At 41.7% G+C, this 15,930-nt stretch overlaps 1 protein-coding gene across 5 annotated transcripts in view; it reads right to left on the minus strand.

Moving 5' to 3' along the window:
• The window catches only part of VPS13B (vacuolar protein sorting 13 homolog B), a 988,099-nt gene that overhangs the window by 281,215 nt on the left and 690,954 nt on the right, over positions 1-15,930 (minus strand). For all 5 annotated transcript variants that reach the window (XM_044295329.1, XM_044295331.1, XM_044295327.1 and 2 more), the window contains one exon: positions 13,466-14,156. In XM_044295329.1, coding sequence (XP_044151264.1) covers positions 13,466-14,156 — 691 coding nt within the window. The remainder of the gene's footprint in view (positions 1-13,465; positions 14,157-15,930) is intronic.

The raw sequence follows: 15,930 nt of genomic DNA on the forward strand, positions 1-15,930 counted from the left end.
GGTTGGGCAGGTGATTGGCTCTGCATCGGATAAGCGGAGGGCAGGTGTTTTAAGCTTGATCAACAAGCAGCTGAATTGCCAAGTCCTGAGGTCTTCTGCAGATAGTCAGGAATGGTGGGCATGATTGTCCATATTGGTGCAGGGGACCTAATACAGTATCTATAAATCTATAACACACATGGCCCTAATTCGAGCAATGCAAAATTCTTTCAAGACTTAGAGGGTACCCTGCTGGCAGATCCCTGTGTTCATAAAATAGTGGGGTGAGACTTCAATTCAGTCGTCCAGGTGAGCGAGGATAGAAGACAGACTATATATTCATCAGGTGACAGGGGAGCTCAAGATAAGGTTCTGGGCCCACTGATGGCTAAGTGTACAAAAATAGAAAAAGAGGAGCGTAAATGGGGGTAGTAGAAAAAAGGAGGGAGGTGGCATAAAAAAACACTTATGAAGAGAGAAAGCAAAAGGATGGAGGAGGGGATGGGTGAGGGGAAGAGGAATGGAGACGCCAAGGAATACCCATGAAGAAAACCAAGTGGAAGATGGAAGTGGGTAAGGCTGCTCTGAGTTGAACTGGGAGTCCAGGCCGGCCTGACAAGCAGGCCGCAACAAACAGTTGATGTGCAAGAAAAAAGAGACCAGTGGAGCGCCAAGGGATAGAAAATAAATGGAGGGGTGGCGAAGGATAGCAACAACAAAGCCGACACCATTTTGGGCTCTAAGAGGCTTATTAAGCCACCCTATATATCATAGAGAAAGGCTATATATGGGGAGACATAGATTAAAAGATATATATAGTGTAGAGCCACATGAATAAAAAATATAGATAAAAAAGGATTGGCATACAGTTTTGACAATAACATCAGTACGAGACAACTACTGCGGTCTTCAACAAAAGGAAATACACAAAAACTTGTGTGCTACTCACATCACCAGGGAGATGGGTGGTGCAAGATAAGCTCAAGACACTTGACACCGGACCCTCCCTTGCCGAGATCGCCTATAGGATGGTGGTCCCTACATTGTCCTATTGATAGATGACCCAATGGACTTCAAAAGCAATACGAGGTGACTTTTATTGAAACTAGCTCGATGTCTTTCAGGGCAATCAAAAACCTCTTCCTCAGGAGCAAAGCACAGTATACACAAATTCACCGTATTTTATAGTCATTGGACACATGGAAAAGTTTGTTCCACGTGGTGGGAGGCTAAATTCCGGTCACATGATCCGGAACCGGAAGTGCGTTCCACCCGAGGAGCACATATTGCATAAAACACATTTAAAACATGCCAATAAACGATTACAATAATTGGATGTGGTAAGTATAAAAACAAGTACAGTGTAGGAGTGTAATACTCAATGCTTGGGCAACTGTAAGATTTGAGGGAGCGCTTTGACCGTTTACTTCCGTTACGTGATACCGAGGGCCGGAAATGCGTTCCACCGATGGAACCCACCGTGGCCGAGATGCTGCTGAATACACCCAAGGCACCAGGTTCCGGTCATGTGGTGCCAAAGTAAAAAATAGAGATATATACACGTTTTACAATCAATCGTATTGAGTACTAGAGGGGGAATGAAACACATGGAGATTATTATTAAATCTTAGGACTTCCGCGTTCCACAGTAACAAGTCCTGCATGCACAACTTTTGTCTCCGCTCCAAAATCATCTTCTGAGCGGAAACATAACGGACCCCATTGTAGTCTATGGGGTCCTTAGCCTCCGTTCGGCTCAGTTATGTGCCTTCTCCATCCTTTCCGTTCTCCTGCCCCTAAACGGAGCAGGAGAACAGAAAGGCTGAACGGTGATGTGAACGAAGCCTTAATCAGACATACGCCTACATATTTACATCAGCCAGATGGAATAGATACGCACTATTGGACTCTATAAATCCAATAATATATAATTTCAAGAATTTATCATTTCACCCTTTCCCAAGTATTTACATGATCAATATGATGCCCATTATATACTTATTTCCCCCCCTGTTATTTCCAACATGATTTTATCATTATAAAGATGAAGGGAATGAAAAAGGAAAAGGGGACAAAAAGGGAAAGGAGGACAAGGGAAGGGATAAGAAAAGGGAATGAAAGAAGGGGAAGTAAGTACCGATATGACACCCATATACTGGTATATCCCTGTTTTTGTCTACTTTTTTAATGTTATTTAATTACACATAGGGTTAAAACTAATAACGCTCTATTTATTTATCTATCTATTTTACTTATTAATTTAATCAAGCATGTATTTATCCATCTATTTATTGATTCAGGTGGCCATATTCTCTGTTCTCTTGAATTTTTATATTTCCTGGTAGAATCTTCCTTGCGTCTCACTGTGGAACGCGGAAGTCCTGAGATTTTAATAATAAACTCCATGTGTTTCATTCCCCCTCTAGTACTCAATATGATTCATTGCAAAACGTGTATATATCTCAATTTTTTACTATATGCAGTGATAACCTGGGGCCTTGAGTGGATCCAGTATTATCTTGGCCGCGATGCGTTCCACCTGTGAAACGCATGTCCGGCCTTCGGCACCACATGACCGGAACCTGGTGCCTTGGGTGGATTCAGCAGCATCTCGGCCGCAGTGCGTTCCACCGGTGGAACGCATTTCCGGCCCTCAGTATCACGTATCGGTATCAGTTGTCTCGTACTGATGTTATTGTCGCAACTGTATGCCAATCCTTTTTTATATATATTTTTTATTCATGTGGCTCTACACTATATATATATCTTTTAACCTATGTCTCCACATATATAGCCTTTCTCTATGATATATAGCAGGCATGGCCAACCTGCGGCTCTCCAGCTGTTGTAAAACTACAAATCCCACCATGCCCTGCTGCAGGCTGATAGCTGTAGGCAGTCTGAGCATGCTGGGAGTTGTAGTTTTGCAACAGCTGGAGAGCCTCAGGTTGGCCATGCCTGATATATAGGGTGGATTAATAAGCCTCTTAGAGCCCAAAATGGTGTCGGCTTTGTTTTTGCTATTCTTCGCCACCCCTCTATTTATTTTCTATACTTTGGCGCTCCGATGGCTCGTGTAGGCCTGGTGGACCCATGGCGCCTGCTAAACCTAGATGACAGAAGCTTCACTTTTTATTCCCGCTCACGTGGGTCATGGTCCAGAAGTGATTATGTATATATTTTTTTCAAAGATATTTTATTGGATTTTACAGATTTATCACATCCAAACAATAAATTCAAATAACATCAATTTCCCTATGATTCTGTTGCCTTAATATATGGAAAATGTTATGTAACTAGACAGTTTCCCTTTCCAGGCTATCCTATTAATTTTTACCTAGGAGCTAAATCTCTTTAATTTCCCTAAGGTTTACTTGAGGTCTTCCAATGGGTACCATTTGGTAAATCTAAAGGGATCAACCAATTGTTCTCTTTGTCATCACAATATCTGATAATAAAGTCTTTCCATTACTTAAAAAACCTTTTTGTCTGACTCTCTTTGTCTTTTCTGGCTACTATTTGTTCCAACATTAAGGCTTTTTTTACAGTCAATAATACCTGGCTAATATTTTGGGGCTGTGGAAGTAACCAGTTCGCTAAGATGCATTTTTTAGCTGCCATGATAATGGTGTGTGCCACTGGAGGCAGGTGCGTGTACCCGCCTATTGTGGTGTCAGACTCCCCTCCACATGTATGGAATAGTGCCACTCTACAATTCATGGACACCAGCAGTGAGCAGGATCCCTTAATCATAGAATGGGTGTCATCCCAAAAGGCCTTCTGGCTCTAGCAGCCCCAAAGTCCATGGTATAAGTCGGATTTTTGTTCAGAACTTTTTGGACCGTTTGTTTGCCTGTCTGGCATGAGGGCTGAAGGTGGTAGGTTAAAGGCATACATTGCCCTATGCATAATGTTTAACTGGGTTTCTCTCCAGTTTTCAGATATGATATGTTTTCTAAAGTTTGTCCACCGACCGATTATTTATTTTCCCACCTCTTTATCACCTAATTGTTTTGCCCAGCCGTTATAAATTGAGTGGATAGTTCCTGGAAGCAGCTTGATCCTTAGGACGGAGTACAAATCCGAAACGGAGTGTCTATTATTAGATGTAAGGAGGGTATCAAAGGCTTTGGTATCTCTCTGGAGATATTTGTCAGTTTTGTCCCGCAATAATGTAGTATTTGCTGGTGGGGGAAAATGTTGAGGGCCTTGGAGATCAAATTTGATACATAGCTTTCTGGCTCTCTCCATATTTGGTCAGTTTTTATTCTAGTGATTACGTTGTACCACTTTTTGCTTGTTGATTGACAAAGTGGCAGATATAATCGGCTGCGGCCATTCACTCATGTCATGTCTCCTGCTTTTTGTACTGCAGGCATTAGTTGCCAAGGCCCAATGGTACTAATTACAATTAATTTTTAGCGTGGTTTCACTTTGGTGTGAACCACTCTGCGGATTATTTTTGTTTGCTAGCTTTTTTCGCTACCATGGTCTCATGTGCTTTAGGGATACAATCTCATATTATTGCTTTCTTGTGGTCATATAACTATTTACTATTTTGTCATGACTATTTAATTTGTGGGGAGCCATTATTCTACATTCCAAAACCCTTGCATTTTACTATTGCTATTATTGTCTTATGTATTTGTCAATAAAGATGCTGTCTTTTGTACTTCAATGTGTGGTAGTAGATTACTTTATTTGGGGTATCTGATATGTTCCCACACATGTTATATTATTTTTGGTATCTGTGGATATTCAACAAGTCGGGGCGCTTGCTGGCTAATCCAGCAAGGGGACAGAGATCGCCACAGTATATTTCAAGCCAAAAAGACTGCGAGGGCAGGATAGTCACCAACCCAGCCACCACTAACTCGATTCAGGGATCATTCTATGAGACCCTCTATAGCAGGCATGCTCAACCTGTGGCCCTCCAGCTGTTGCAAAACTACAACTCCCAGCATGCCCGAACAGCCTACAGCAGGGAATTGTGGGAGTTGTAGTTTTACAACAGCTGGAGGGCCGCAGGTTGAGCATGCCTGCTCTATAGGGATGACACCCATGTCAATTTAACTGACACACTTCTGGACCAAATAACTCTCCATAAAGTCAGCCATGAAGAGCTTAAGTTCCTGAAAGCAGATATTACCACAGAGGAACTTCAGTCCGTTATTAAACAGCTGGGGAATTCAAAGGGCCCGGGCCCTGATGGCCTTACTGGTGAATACTACAAAGCTCTGATGAGCCAGGTTACCCCTTTCTTATTGACACTGTTTAATAATGTCCTGAAAGGGAATGCACATCCATATAGGATCTCGGATGTTAAACTACTCCCCCTTTGCCGTCGGGGTCATATAGAACGGCAAGATGGGTTTTGAAGGCTTATTCAGGGTCTTCATCTCCAAATTATAAATCAACCCTCGGGCATGAGTGTACACCCAAGGTTTCCTTTCACAGCCCTTTCAATCACATGAGGGCATGCGGAAGGGATGCCCACTGTCACCCCTACTATTCAATTTGGCCTTAGAGCCCTTAGCCAGGTACTTATGTCAATCCAATCTGTTTGAGGGTATAAAGATGAGTGACCAACAACTTAAGGCAGCCCTATTTGCTGACGATGTAGTGTTATTTTTAGCAAGACCAAAGGAGCAAATAGATCACATTTTTGATGCTTTAAAAAGATGTGAATACTTCTAAATGTGAACTGGTGTCCCTGACCCCAGTTGATAGACAGTCACCCAAAATACTATCCCACATATCTGTCATGCAGGTCAAATCTCACATGACCTTTTTGGGAATTAAAATAGGGAGAATAGCCCACTCTCTATACCAGTTAAATCCCCCCCCCCCCCCCCTTTGATTTCTAAAATACTAAATGACTTAGAAAGGTGGCAAGGCTTGCCACTTTCGTTGGTGGAAAGGTGCCACCTAATTTGAATGTTGTTGTATCCCCTCCAGACAATCCCTCTCATACGTCATGCTGATATTCAACTGTTGTAACGTAGGTTTCTTAGCTTTATATTGAAAGGCAACAGACCAAGAATCTCCTTGGGGAAGTTAAAACTGTAAAAGGAACAAGGAGGACCTAATTTCCCCGACATAAGAGGTTATAACCTAACATTTATCAGCCACCATATTCTAGATTGGATTAATGATACATCGTACTACTCTAACTTACAACTAGAAAAACAACTAGCAGGGAGATGGGGACTGAAGGGTCCTAGTTATTTCCCCTAGTTATTTGGACCTTTCTGGACCTCTACGACAACCTTGGTTTGAGACACTGACGTCAGGAGAGATGTTTCTCAGTTGGCAATAATAGACAGACACATCACTGAGAAACACTCTAATTTTATTATGCTATTGCTTGGCCTCATATAGGCAGCAGAAAAGTTTGCACAACAACAGCGTTAAACCAATCATAAATGATAAACATTGACGCCCATACAGATACCACTGGAACATCCCTTTTATGGGTATGTAATACGTCACATATAAAAACGTACGCAGTTGTGCCGAATGACCCTGAGTGAATTAGAACATTTGTTCTAATTCTGGGAGATTCCCAGAATCTGTCCTGAGACAGATAAGTGAACCTATCTCAAAGTGGGGGAGGATGTGAAGTGCGTAGGTGAGATATTATAACAATTCTGTACATCATAGGGAAGACAACATGGAGTCACATTTGCCTTCAATCCCCTCTTTAGAACCAAATTTCTTAGATAATATGGTTCTTACCCTTGCCCTTTTCCCTGTATACTGCCAGATATTTTCTATATCCTTCATGGGAGTTGTCTTCAGGATTAGGCAGCAGAGTCTCATAAAATGACATATTTGATATTCCTTTTATTATCAGTTTCCGTACACATGGTATGATACATGTTGCAACTATTGCTATTACTATAATAATTATCAGGATAATAATTCCCAACTGTACAAGTGCCTGTTTCCAGGTAGTGAACCAGCCAAAATACTGATCCCAAGGGTTATCGATACCTGAGTTTCTTTTGAGCTCGATTGATAAATCCTCGAGTTTCTTTATTGCCAGTGTGACCTTACCATTAGGGTTGGGTATGAACGTGCAGCAGGATGAGGGGTCCGTCAATACCTTACAGACACCACCTCTTTCTGCAAGTATCATATCGAGTACCATGCGGTTTTGAAATGTCATAATGGAATCTGCCTGTAACTGTTCTGCTGCACCCTGTAACGCATCCTTGGTGTAGTTTACAAACCTTTGTTGATTATAGTAAATATAGTTGATCCAGTCTACATTTTTGTTGATTGTTATATGGGGAATTATGGATTCAAATCCTGCTGCCACCTGACCTCTGGCCTTGAATTCATCAGGGACCCCGATTGCATCAATATACACGTGAGGGTCGAAGCTACCTTTTGGGAGGGCACGACGGTTGCGTATATGTGTGTTGGTGTCTTTTTGATTTTCAGTGAAGATGTGTATGTTCATGATGGCTTTAGCAAGGGCACATTCACCTTTCCAGGAGCCCTCTAGTCTAGATCTTATCTTTCCATCCCCACAGATCCTACAGGTAAGACATTTAAATAGGGGTATAGTCTCAGGAGTGGTCTTTGAATTACTTTGATTCCTTTCTTAGATGCTCAGGTAGACAATCAATAACCTTGTTATATCAGGCACTGAGAGACCATTTTGGGACCAAAGATCCCAAAGTTTTATTTAAAAAATGGGGGCAGAATTTGGGAATCAAGGAAGTCTCACCCACCGCTCGTAGAGGCTTGGCGGCCCTATATAAAGCCGTAGTGAATGAGAATTGGAGGAAAACCCACATTAAAATACTACACCATGCGATATATGCATTTGACCTTCCTAGCTTCCCTTTAAAGCCAGATAGGCTAGTGGCGTGTCCTAGATGCGCAAAACCACGCTCTGATTTATACCACGGTCTGTGGGATTGCTCAAATCTGAGAGGTTTCTGGGTACAAGTGGGAAATGTTCTGAATAAAATCAGCAGCTTCCAGGTAGTCCTGACACCATCTCTTGCCATTTTACATGCGGAGGAGGGGCTAGATGAACGGGGAGAGGCAGATGTAGGAGGAATACGGATCTTCCTCCTTTGGGTCATCGGCTACTGGTGATCACTAAACGATGTCTACTGGCGCAATGGTTGAAACCAGATATACCTGCCATTGATGCTATAATAGGACATCTCAAGAATACTTTCCACTTAGAGTGGCTTGAGTCTCTTAAACAAGTTGTGACACTGGGGAAGAAATTATTCCACACATGTTAACAGTTTATCTTGGAATATGTCCCACATTGGGAACACCCACGGCTGATGGGACCCTTCAAGATCTCATCTTGGTACTTGACAGAGGATTTGAAGGGCACTTTGGGTCAATTAAAAGTCTCTTAGACAGCTAGACTACAGGTGAAACATCCGAAAAATTAGAATATCGTGCAAAGTTCATGTATTTCAGTAATGCAACTTAAAAGGTGAAACTAACATATGAGATAGACTCATTACATGCAAAGAGAGATATTTCAAGCTTTAATTTGTTATAATTTGGATGATTATGGCTTACAGCTTATGAAACCCCAAAGTCACAATTTTGAGGTCCCCTTTGCTCAGGGGGTATGGATTAATTATCTGACTAGAGTGTGACACTTAAAGCCTAGAATATTGAACCTTTTCACAATATTCAAATTTTAAGCTGCATGAATGCAACTCCTTTTAAGTTACATTACTGAAATAAATTAACTTTTACACGAAATTCAAATTTTCAGAGTTTCACCTGTATGCTCAATTATATAAAACAACTATACATTGATGTTTACAATAAACATATTTGGGGCAGCAGTGAGGCGATGGCCGGGTGCCAGGAGAGGCTGCAACGGGGGTACTGTAACTTGGAGGGTGTTTTAAGTTGGGTAAGGGGGCTATGAGAGTTAGGGCTCATACACACGACTGTATATTGCGGTCCGCAACAAAATACGGATTACGTCCATGTGCATTCCGTATTTTGCGGAACGGAACAGCTGGCGCCTAATAGAACAGTACTATCCTTGTCCGTAATAAGGAAAACAATAGGACATGTACAATTTTTTGGCGGAACGGAAATACCGACATATGGAAACAGAATGCACACGGAGTAACTTGCATTGTTTTTGTGGACCCATTGACATGAATGGTTCTGTATACGGTCCGCAAAAAATAACGGGACGGATACGGAAAGAAAATATGTTTGTGTGCATGAGGCCTTAATTTCAGAAGAAGGGCTAGGAGAATAGAAAGGATTATCTTTAGGTTTCCATAGGTTTTCTGGAGGTACATTCTCTCCACAAAAGGGGGACTTGGTATCCAGAGATTAGCACTGGATTTTTTAAATTGTTACCTTCATATGATGTGCACAACCATTTCTGATTATTGTATTAATGTATACCTGTACACTTATTTGGAAACAAAAAACGAATAAAATAAATAAATGTTAGGGGAAAAAATGCGGACCACGGACCCATTGAAAAAATTGCAGGCAGCACGCGGACTACCGTATCTGTATTTTGCAGACCAATAAATGGATATGTTCATGAGGCCTTATAATGATGCTCCTCCACAGAGGTTTAGTTAGGTGTGCAGCATGAGAAGGAGAACAACTGCGCTATTCTATCCTCTAAAATGCCCAAAACCCTGACAGACCCAGAGGTTCACCATGCAATGGATGAGGCACTGCCATTAATTTTATTGTTCTACTCCTCTGATAAAGTCACAGGCAAGTTTCGACTACACTTGCAGGTAGGGTAGATAGTCAGTGTGGGCCTGGGGCTTCTGCCAACCCCCCTGCCCTCTATATACGCTTCTGCTCCTGTATATCTCACTTACAATGCTGGGTACAATCTGCATAAAAAGTATATAGGACAGCTAGCGATGGGTGGAAGGTGTGCTAAAGCTAGGTTCACAACTCTGTTTCGTAAATATGGTAGTCTTTTCCGGCAGAGGAACAGACCACTTCAGTAAGCATATTCGGCATAGCTGGACACCACTGGATTCCCATTCACTACAATGGGATCTAGTGGGTCTCCGGCATAAAAGCCGACTTTCTGTTGGAAAAATACCACTGCATACAGGAGCCTGAACGGACTGCTGTATTTAACAAATGGAGATGTGAAAGAAGCTTTAGGCTCGTGCAGCTTGGAGAAAAGAAGAAAAGAAGAATTGTCACCATTCCTTTGTTATTCCTCCTAGAAAGGTATAAATAAAATGAGCAGTGGGTGTCAGCATCTCTGCACACTATGACACTCCAATCAGCATACTGGGAAGGAGCAAACGCCTTCAATAGGAGATATGTTAACACACAGTTTATACAGAGCTGTTCTTGGAGGAATGATAAAGAAATGGCACAAAGTAGTGTTCTAAAAAAAAAAACATTTCAGAATTCATATATCATTGGGAATTCAAGTATTTTCTAAATCAGACATGTTAAGAAAGGGAACTAAGGTATAAAAAAAACTAAGGAGAGCAACTAAGGAGAAAAAGATTTCCCAAGCCAGCATAGGCAAAGAGAGTTTCCAATTTTTTGGAAGGGAGCTGGATGGTAAATTCGTAAAAGAAAATCCAGATTACAAATTATTGCTCTAGTTAAAGAGGTTGTCTGAGATTTTAATATTGATGTCCTTTCCTCTGGATAGGCCATCAATATCAGATCAGCAGATGTCTGACTCCTGGCACCCCATGCCAATCAGCTGTCTGAAGAGGCAGTGGTGCTCTGGTGAGTAGTGACATCGTGTTCATCAGACAAATGGCCTAGGTGCAGCTCAGTACTATTCAAGTGAATGGCTCTCAGCTCTAATACCAAGCACAGCAGCTGTCCAGTGGACGACGCTGTGCTTGGTAAGCTGTGGATCTCCTCAAACAGCTGATCGGGCGGGATGCAAGTACTTGGACCCCCGTGGAACTGATACTGGTGATTAGTGTTGAGCCAAACGAACTTTGGATCATAGATCCGAAGACGCTTCGGTCAAAACTTCACTTGAATGCTGTACAGAGATAAGTTTTCGTACAGCATTCAAATGTTGGTATCTGAAGTCGGTTTCGGTACCTACTGGTACCTGGCTACCAAAGCCAACTTCGGATCCCAGATTTAAAATAGTTTTCAAGTTGAACAATCAATGTCTGAAGTTATTCACCAAAGTCTTGCAAGACTTCGGAGATAATTAATTTCACCTCCGCAGACCCCAGACGGATCTCCGTACAGCATTCAAACAATGTTTTGACTGAAGCGACTTCGGATCTATGATCCACGGCTGACTTCACTCAACCCTACTGAGGATAGGTCAACAACATCTAGCGCTCAGAAAACCCAACTTTAATAACTACGTATATCTACGGGGCAGGGCCTACTTTTGATATGGTCTTGGTTCTCAAATACACCCTTTAAAACTCATTTTCCTCTGCAAATGGTTTGGTGCAATGATGTGGATTCCCCGGGATACTAAAACAAGATTATCTCTTAAAATAATGTTATTTCTCAACTAATGTCATTGTAAATAAAACCTTTTTTATCCTTTGAGAACGAACTGTTTCCAAAAGCTTATGGTAAGTGGATATTGAATTACTGTATTATTTCTGATTGGATAATCTTTGTCCGCCTTTAAAACTGTAAGTCTTGTAACAGAAAACACATGAGGACTTGTGTTTCATACTGAAAATGATGGTCGGCTATTGTAATATCTCCTCTTATGTTTTATAGACTGTGCCTTGTCCTATTCCATGAATGCTGGTAAAGGGAGTATATCCCCGAAAACTAAAAAATAAACACAAAGTGTGAGCATTACTGGATGGGGACCAAGTCTCTAAGTTGCTCTCTTCCATCAAATTATTTAAAAAAAAAGACATATTCATTTTTTTTTCTTCGATGTCTGTTTTTGGAAAAGTTGGGTGCCAAACCAATATGGCCACCACAGTACCCTCAAAAGTTGTGGTCACGCTTTCCTAGAATACTCAAGAGCAAGTCTGCCTAGACATGCATTAAGGAATCTACAGGCCCCATGAAGCCATCTTGAAATTCAGTTGAAAACTGGACATCAACTAGAAAGAGCTATGGCATAACCAAATATCTTCATGTCGATGTCAGGACGATGTCCATATATGCCATATATGTCAGCAGTTTTCAGGAGTAACTCTAAAGTTGGTCATACACTCTCAACAATTGTCAGTCAAAAGCTTGTTTGGCTATTATTCGGTCAAGAATGCATGAGTTTTCAATGGGGAAAGGCCACTGCCAGACATCTCTGGCTGCTGCGTATCTCCCATGAGAATTGAGCACACTGAAATTCACATTCCCAAAGCTTTTTTTTCTGACAAATGGATGTTGGTTCCATGGAAAACTGGTTAGATTCGACTGACATAAGTGCAATTTAATTGGCCATCTCTAAATAAGTCGTATGGGTGATCCCATCTTATAATGTTGTGGCTATCATTTGGATCTTTAGAATCATTAGGACACCTGTTCTCGTAGTAATTCCCCTGCAGAGCAGCGCTCGTGGCCTACTACTGCAAGGAACTACAACACAGCTTTATTCAAGAGAATGGGGTTGCACGATAGTTCCCTGTGCAGTTGGTGGTCAAGAGCATCACTGTCCAAGTAAATCAGTGATTGAGCACCTTCATCTGAAGACTGGTGGCAGTCCTGGCAGTTGGTCTATCACCAATCAGTAAGTGAAGTCAATGCCTGGATGTGATTTCCTTTATCCCAATAATGAGAAAACCCCTATAGTTGGACCAACTATAGTGTGGGCCCCCTGTTGATAATTCAAGAGCAGCTGGACATCCAGATAAAATTCATGAAGAGCACAGTTTAAGAAAACAAATTTCACATATTGCGAAAAAAAAATATGTAACATATCATTCTAAGATGGTCGGACCAAAAACAATTTTTTTGAAAGATGCTCGTAAAAATGTCAACAAGATAGATACATGGGCATCAGAATCAATTATTTAAAACACAAATGGTGCAACACAATAGCTGTCTTTTTAAGGTGGGTGCAAAGCCTTCCCAACTCCTGGCAACTTTTCAATACAATGATAAGAAGCAGAAGAGGCAGCACTGCAATATTTCAAGCAACACGTTGTTGCTGTTTTTACCTGACGTGCACTATCGAAATAAAGGAAAAATGCTCATCTGGACTAGTGTCGTTTTGCGCCTCTGTGTGATCCTGCTACATTTCTACTGTTTGGCTTTGGAGAGAGTGGGCACCCTCTCCTGAAGATTGAGGCTGCATACCTGGCGACTGGACACTGATTTCTACATATCTACAAAAGTGTTGTGCCTATCCCTAGCACAACCACTGAAGGTGAGCCTCAACTGGTCTTATAATCCAGAACATACTACCCTATGTTGCACCTTTTAAAAAAAAAAAATTGTATGCTTCTCTAAGCTACATAACACCCAAAAAATCTTAACAATAAAGAGTAAAGCAGAGATCAGCTTAGGTTACTTTGGACATTCATACCTGAACATTTGTATTCTGGATCTACACCCTTGAGGAGCGCATCGAAGAGAGATATTTCCACCTTCTGTTTCCTGTGATGGCAGCTTACGAGCAAAGAAGGTTGGGAAACAATAAGATGTAAAAATGGATTCAGCTGTAAATCTCCAGTTCCTCTTCTTCCAGGCTGGCGCACAATTGTGATGCCTAGAGCTTGCCGAGCAGAAGACCTGGTAGAAGCATGCAGGCGTTCTAGAGACAGCAGACTGTTTTTTCCATTTGCTGGGGAAGAAGAGTTGCTATTGAGAAGGTCCTCAGCAGTGAGTGACGATATACATGATGGCCCAGGTCTGTCTGGTGTTTCCTCAGATTCTGCAGTGGACTGGTTCAAGCCGCTTCTGCTCACTTTCTCACTATCTCCATTATCCATTTTAGATTTAGGCACAGCGGTGCATGAGTAGGACATCAAGGATATCCGGCTGGCAGTGATAAATATATCGAATGGGATGAAATTCAGATTCTTCACAATCGATGACTGCTTGGATGGTCTCACTATTCTGTGATGACTTGTGCCTCTTTGTGGTTCAATCTGAACTATTCTTATTTTCACACTATCACTGCCAATGCCACTGTCTTGGGCTCCACTATAACGAGAGGATGAGTCCACTGGACGACCATCAGGGCAATCTTTTTTCTGTTGATCTTGTTTAGAAACCTTAAAAAAAATATATATATATGTAGTTAACACAAGTCACTGGCTAATGGGACAGTCTACCAGACAAAAAAATTGATTGATTAATAACTGATGGTTATTAAATGGTCACTTTAAAAGGCATCTGTCAGCAGATTTGTACCTATGACACTGGCTGGCCTGTTACATTTGTACTTGGCAGCTGAAAACATCTGTGTTGGTCCCATGTTCATATGTGCCTGCATTTCTGAGAGAAATTATGTTTTAATAAATGCAAATGAGCCTCTAGGAGCAACAGGGGAGTTGCCGTTACACCTAGAGGCCCTGCTCTTCCTGCAACTGCTGCATCCTCTGCACTGTGATTGACTTTAGGAGAAGTCAGGACCAGGCGTGATCACGTTTACACTTTCTGGCCCTGTCATTCAAAGTGCAGAGGGAGCGGCAGTGGCAGAGAAAGCAGAGCCTCTAGGAGTAACGGTAACGCCCCCATTGCTCCTATTGGCTCATTTGCATATACTAAAAGATCATTTTTCTCAGCAATGCAGGCACATATGAACATGGGACCAACACAGACGCCTTCAGCTGCCAAGTGCACATGTAACAGGTCAGCCGGTGTCATAGGTAAAAATCTGCTGACAGATGCCCTTAAAAGGCAACGCACACTTCTGACATGGAAAGAAAAATGATTTTTACTTATGTTAGTGCAACTTTTTAACTCAAGACAATCAGACTGCAACCTTCATTCATTTGTTGATTTTCAGATTCTCTGATATTTAATTTACAACCAGCTTCTAGATTTGGACGTGGATTTGTCTCACCCTGTAAGACAAGCTAAATATTAGGTTATGAGGTATGTGTGTCCAGGATGCTGCTGCCTTCACTAGTTCTCGTGCATCTGCACTGCTTCATTTTCAGACTGATTTCTTTAACATGAGGGATCTCTTCTCCCATCTGTCAGTGTGTAAACACTAAAGCTTATATTATTAAGTGCCATAACGTACTGGATGTTGTAATTGGAAGTATGTTTTAGCATAATAATAAAAAAGAAATGTTCATTAGACTGCCCCTGACTGTATATTCTGACATCTCTAAGGTCAAATTAATTCCATCTGGCACAAAACATTACAGAAGTAGATCCAGGAGAGGTGAATAAGATGAGTGTAGCTGCAGGCTAGTGACCCGGCATCATGCTTTTACAAAACAACGGGGCATAATGACCGCTTGTACTGTAGTCATTGGATGAATGACTTGTTTAATGAAGAAAGACCTCCGGTACCTAAAGAGACCAACAAGGCAAGTGTTTTACAACCGTTTAAAAGTGTAAAGAAGCCGGGATCCTCTAGACAGTGATTTATTATGCACGCTTCTGAAACTAATTGAGTATATTAACATTCTCCCAAGGGTACAGTGAAGAAATATGGCAATTAGTTAGAATGACTACTGGAAAACGAGAAACTTCAAACAGCGCCCGGGGCTTAACTACCGATTCGTGTTTGCCTGCAGTCTGTTGTACTGATACAAAAGATGCCCTTAGGTAGAGCATTCCTCTGGGTGAACTCCAGTGCGAGGCGGGGAGGGTAATAAAGGCTAGATTTGTGGACGGGGAAAAAAGCGAGTAACCAAAACCAGCTACCTGTAAACATTTAAAGTGACCTGGGTTTTACATGGAGCCCCAGCTGCTAGAATGTGACTATAAAGGCAGCATTTATCATTGAGTGCTGTGAGCAGATCCCTACTTGTATTCCTTGTACAACCCATTTAAAGCAGACAATAAAAGTTTTCTTTAATTAGCTACCGG

Source organism: Bufo gargarizans, chromosome 5, assembly GCF_014858855.1.
Source record: "Bufo gargarizans isolate SCDJY-AF-19 chromosome 5, ASM1485885v1, whole genome shotgun sequence".
Lineage (NCBI taxonomy): Eukaryota > Metazoa > Chordata > Amphibia > Anura > Bufonidae > Bufo > Bufo gargarizans.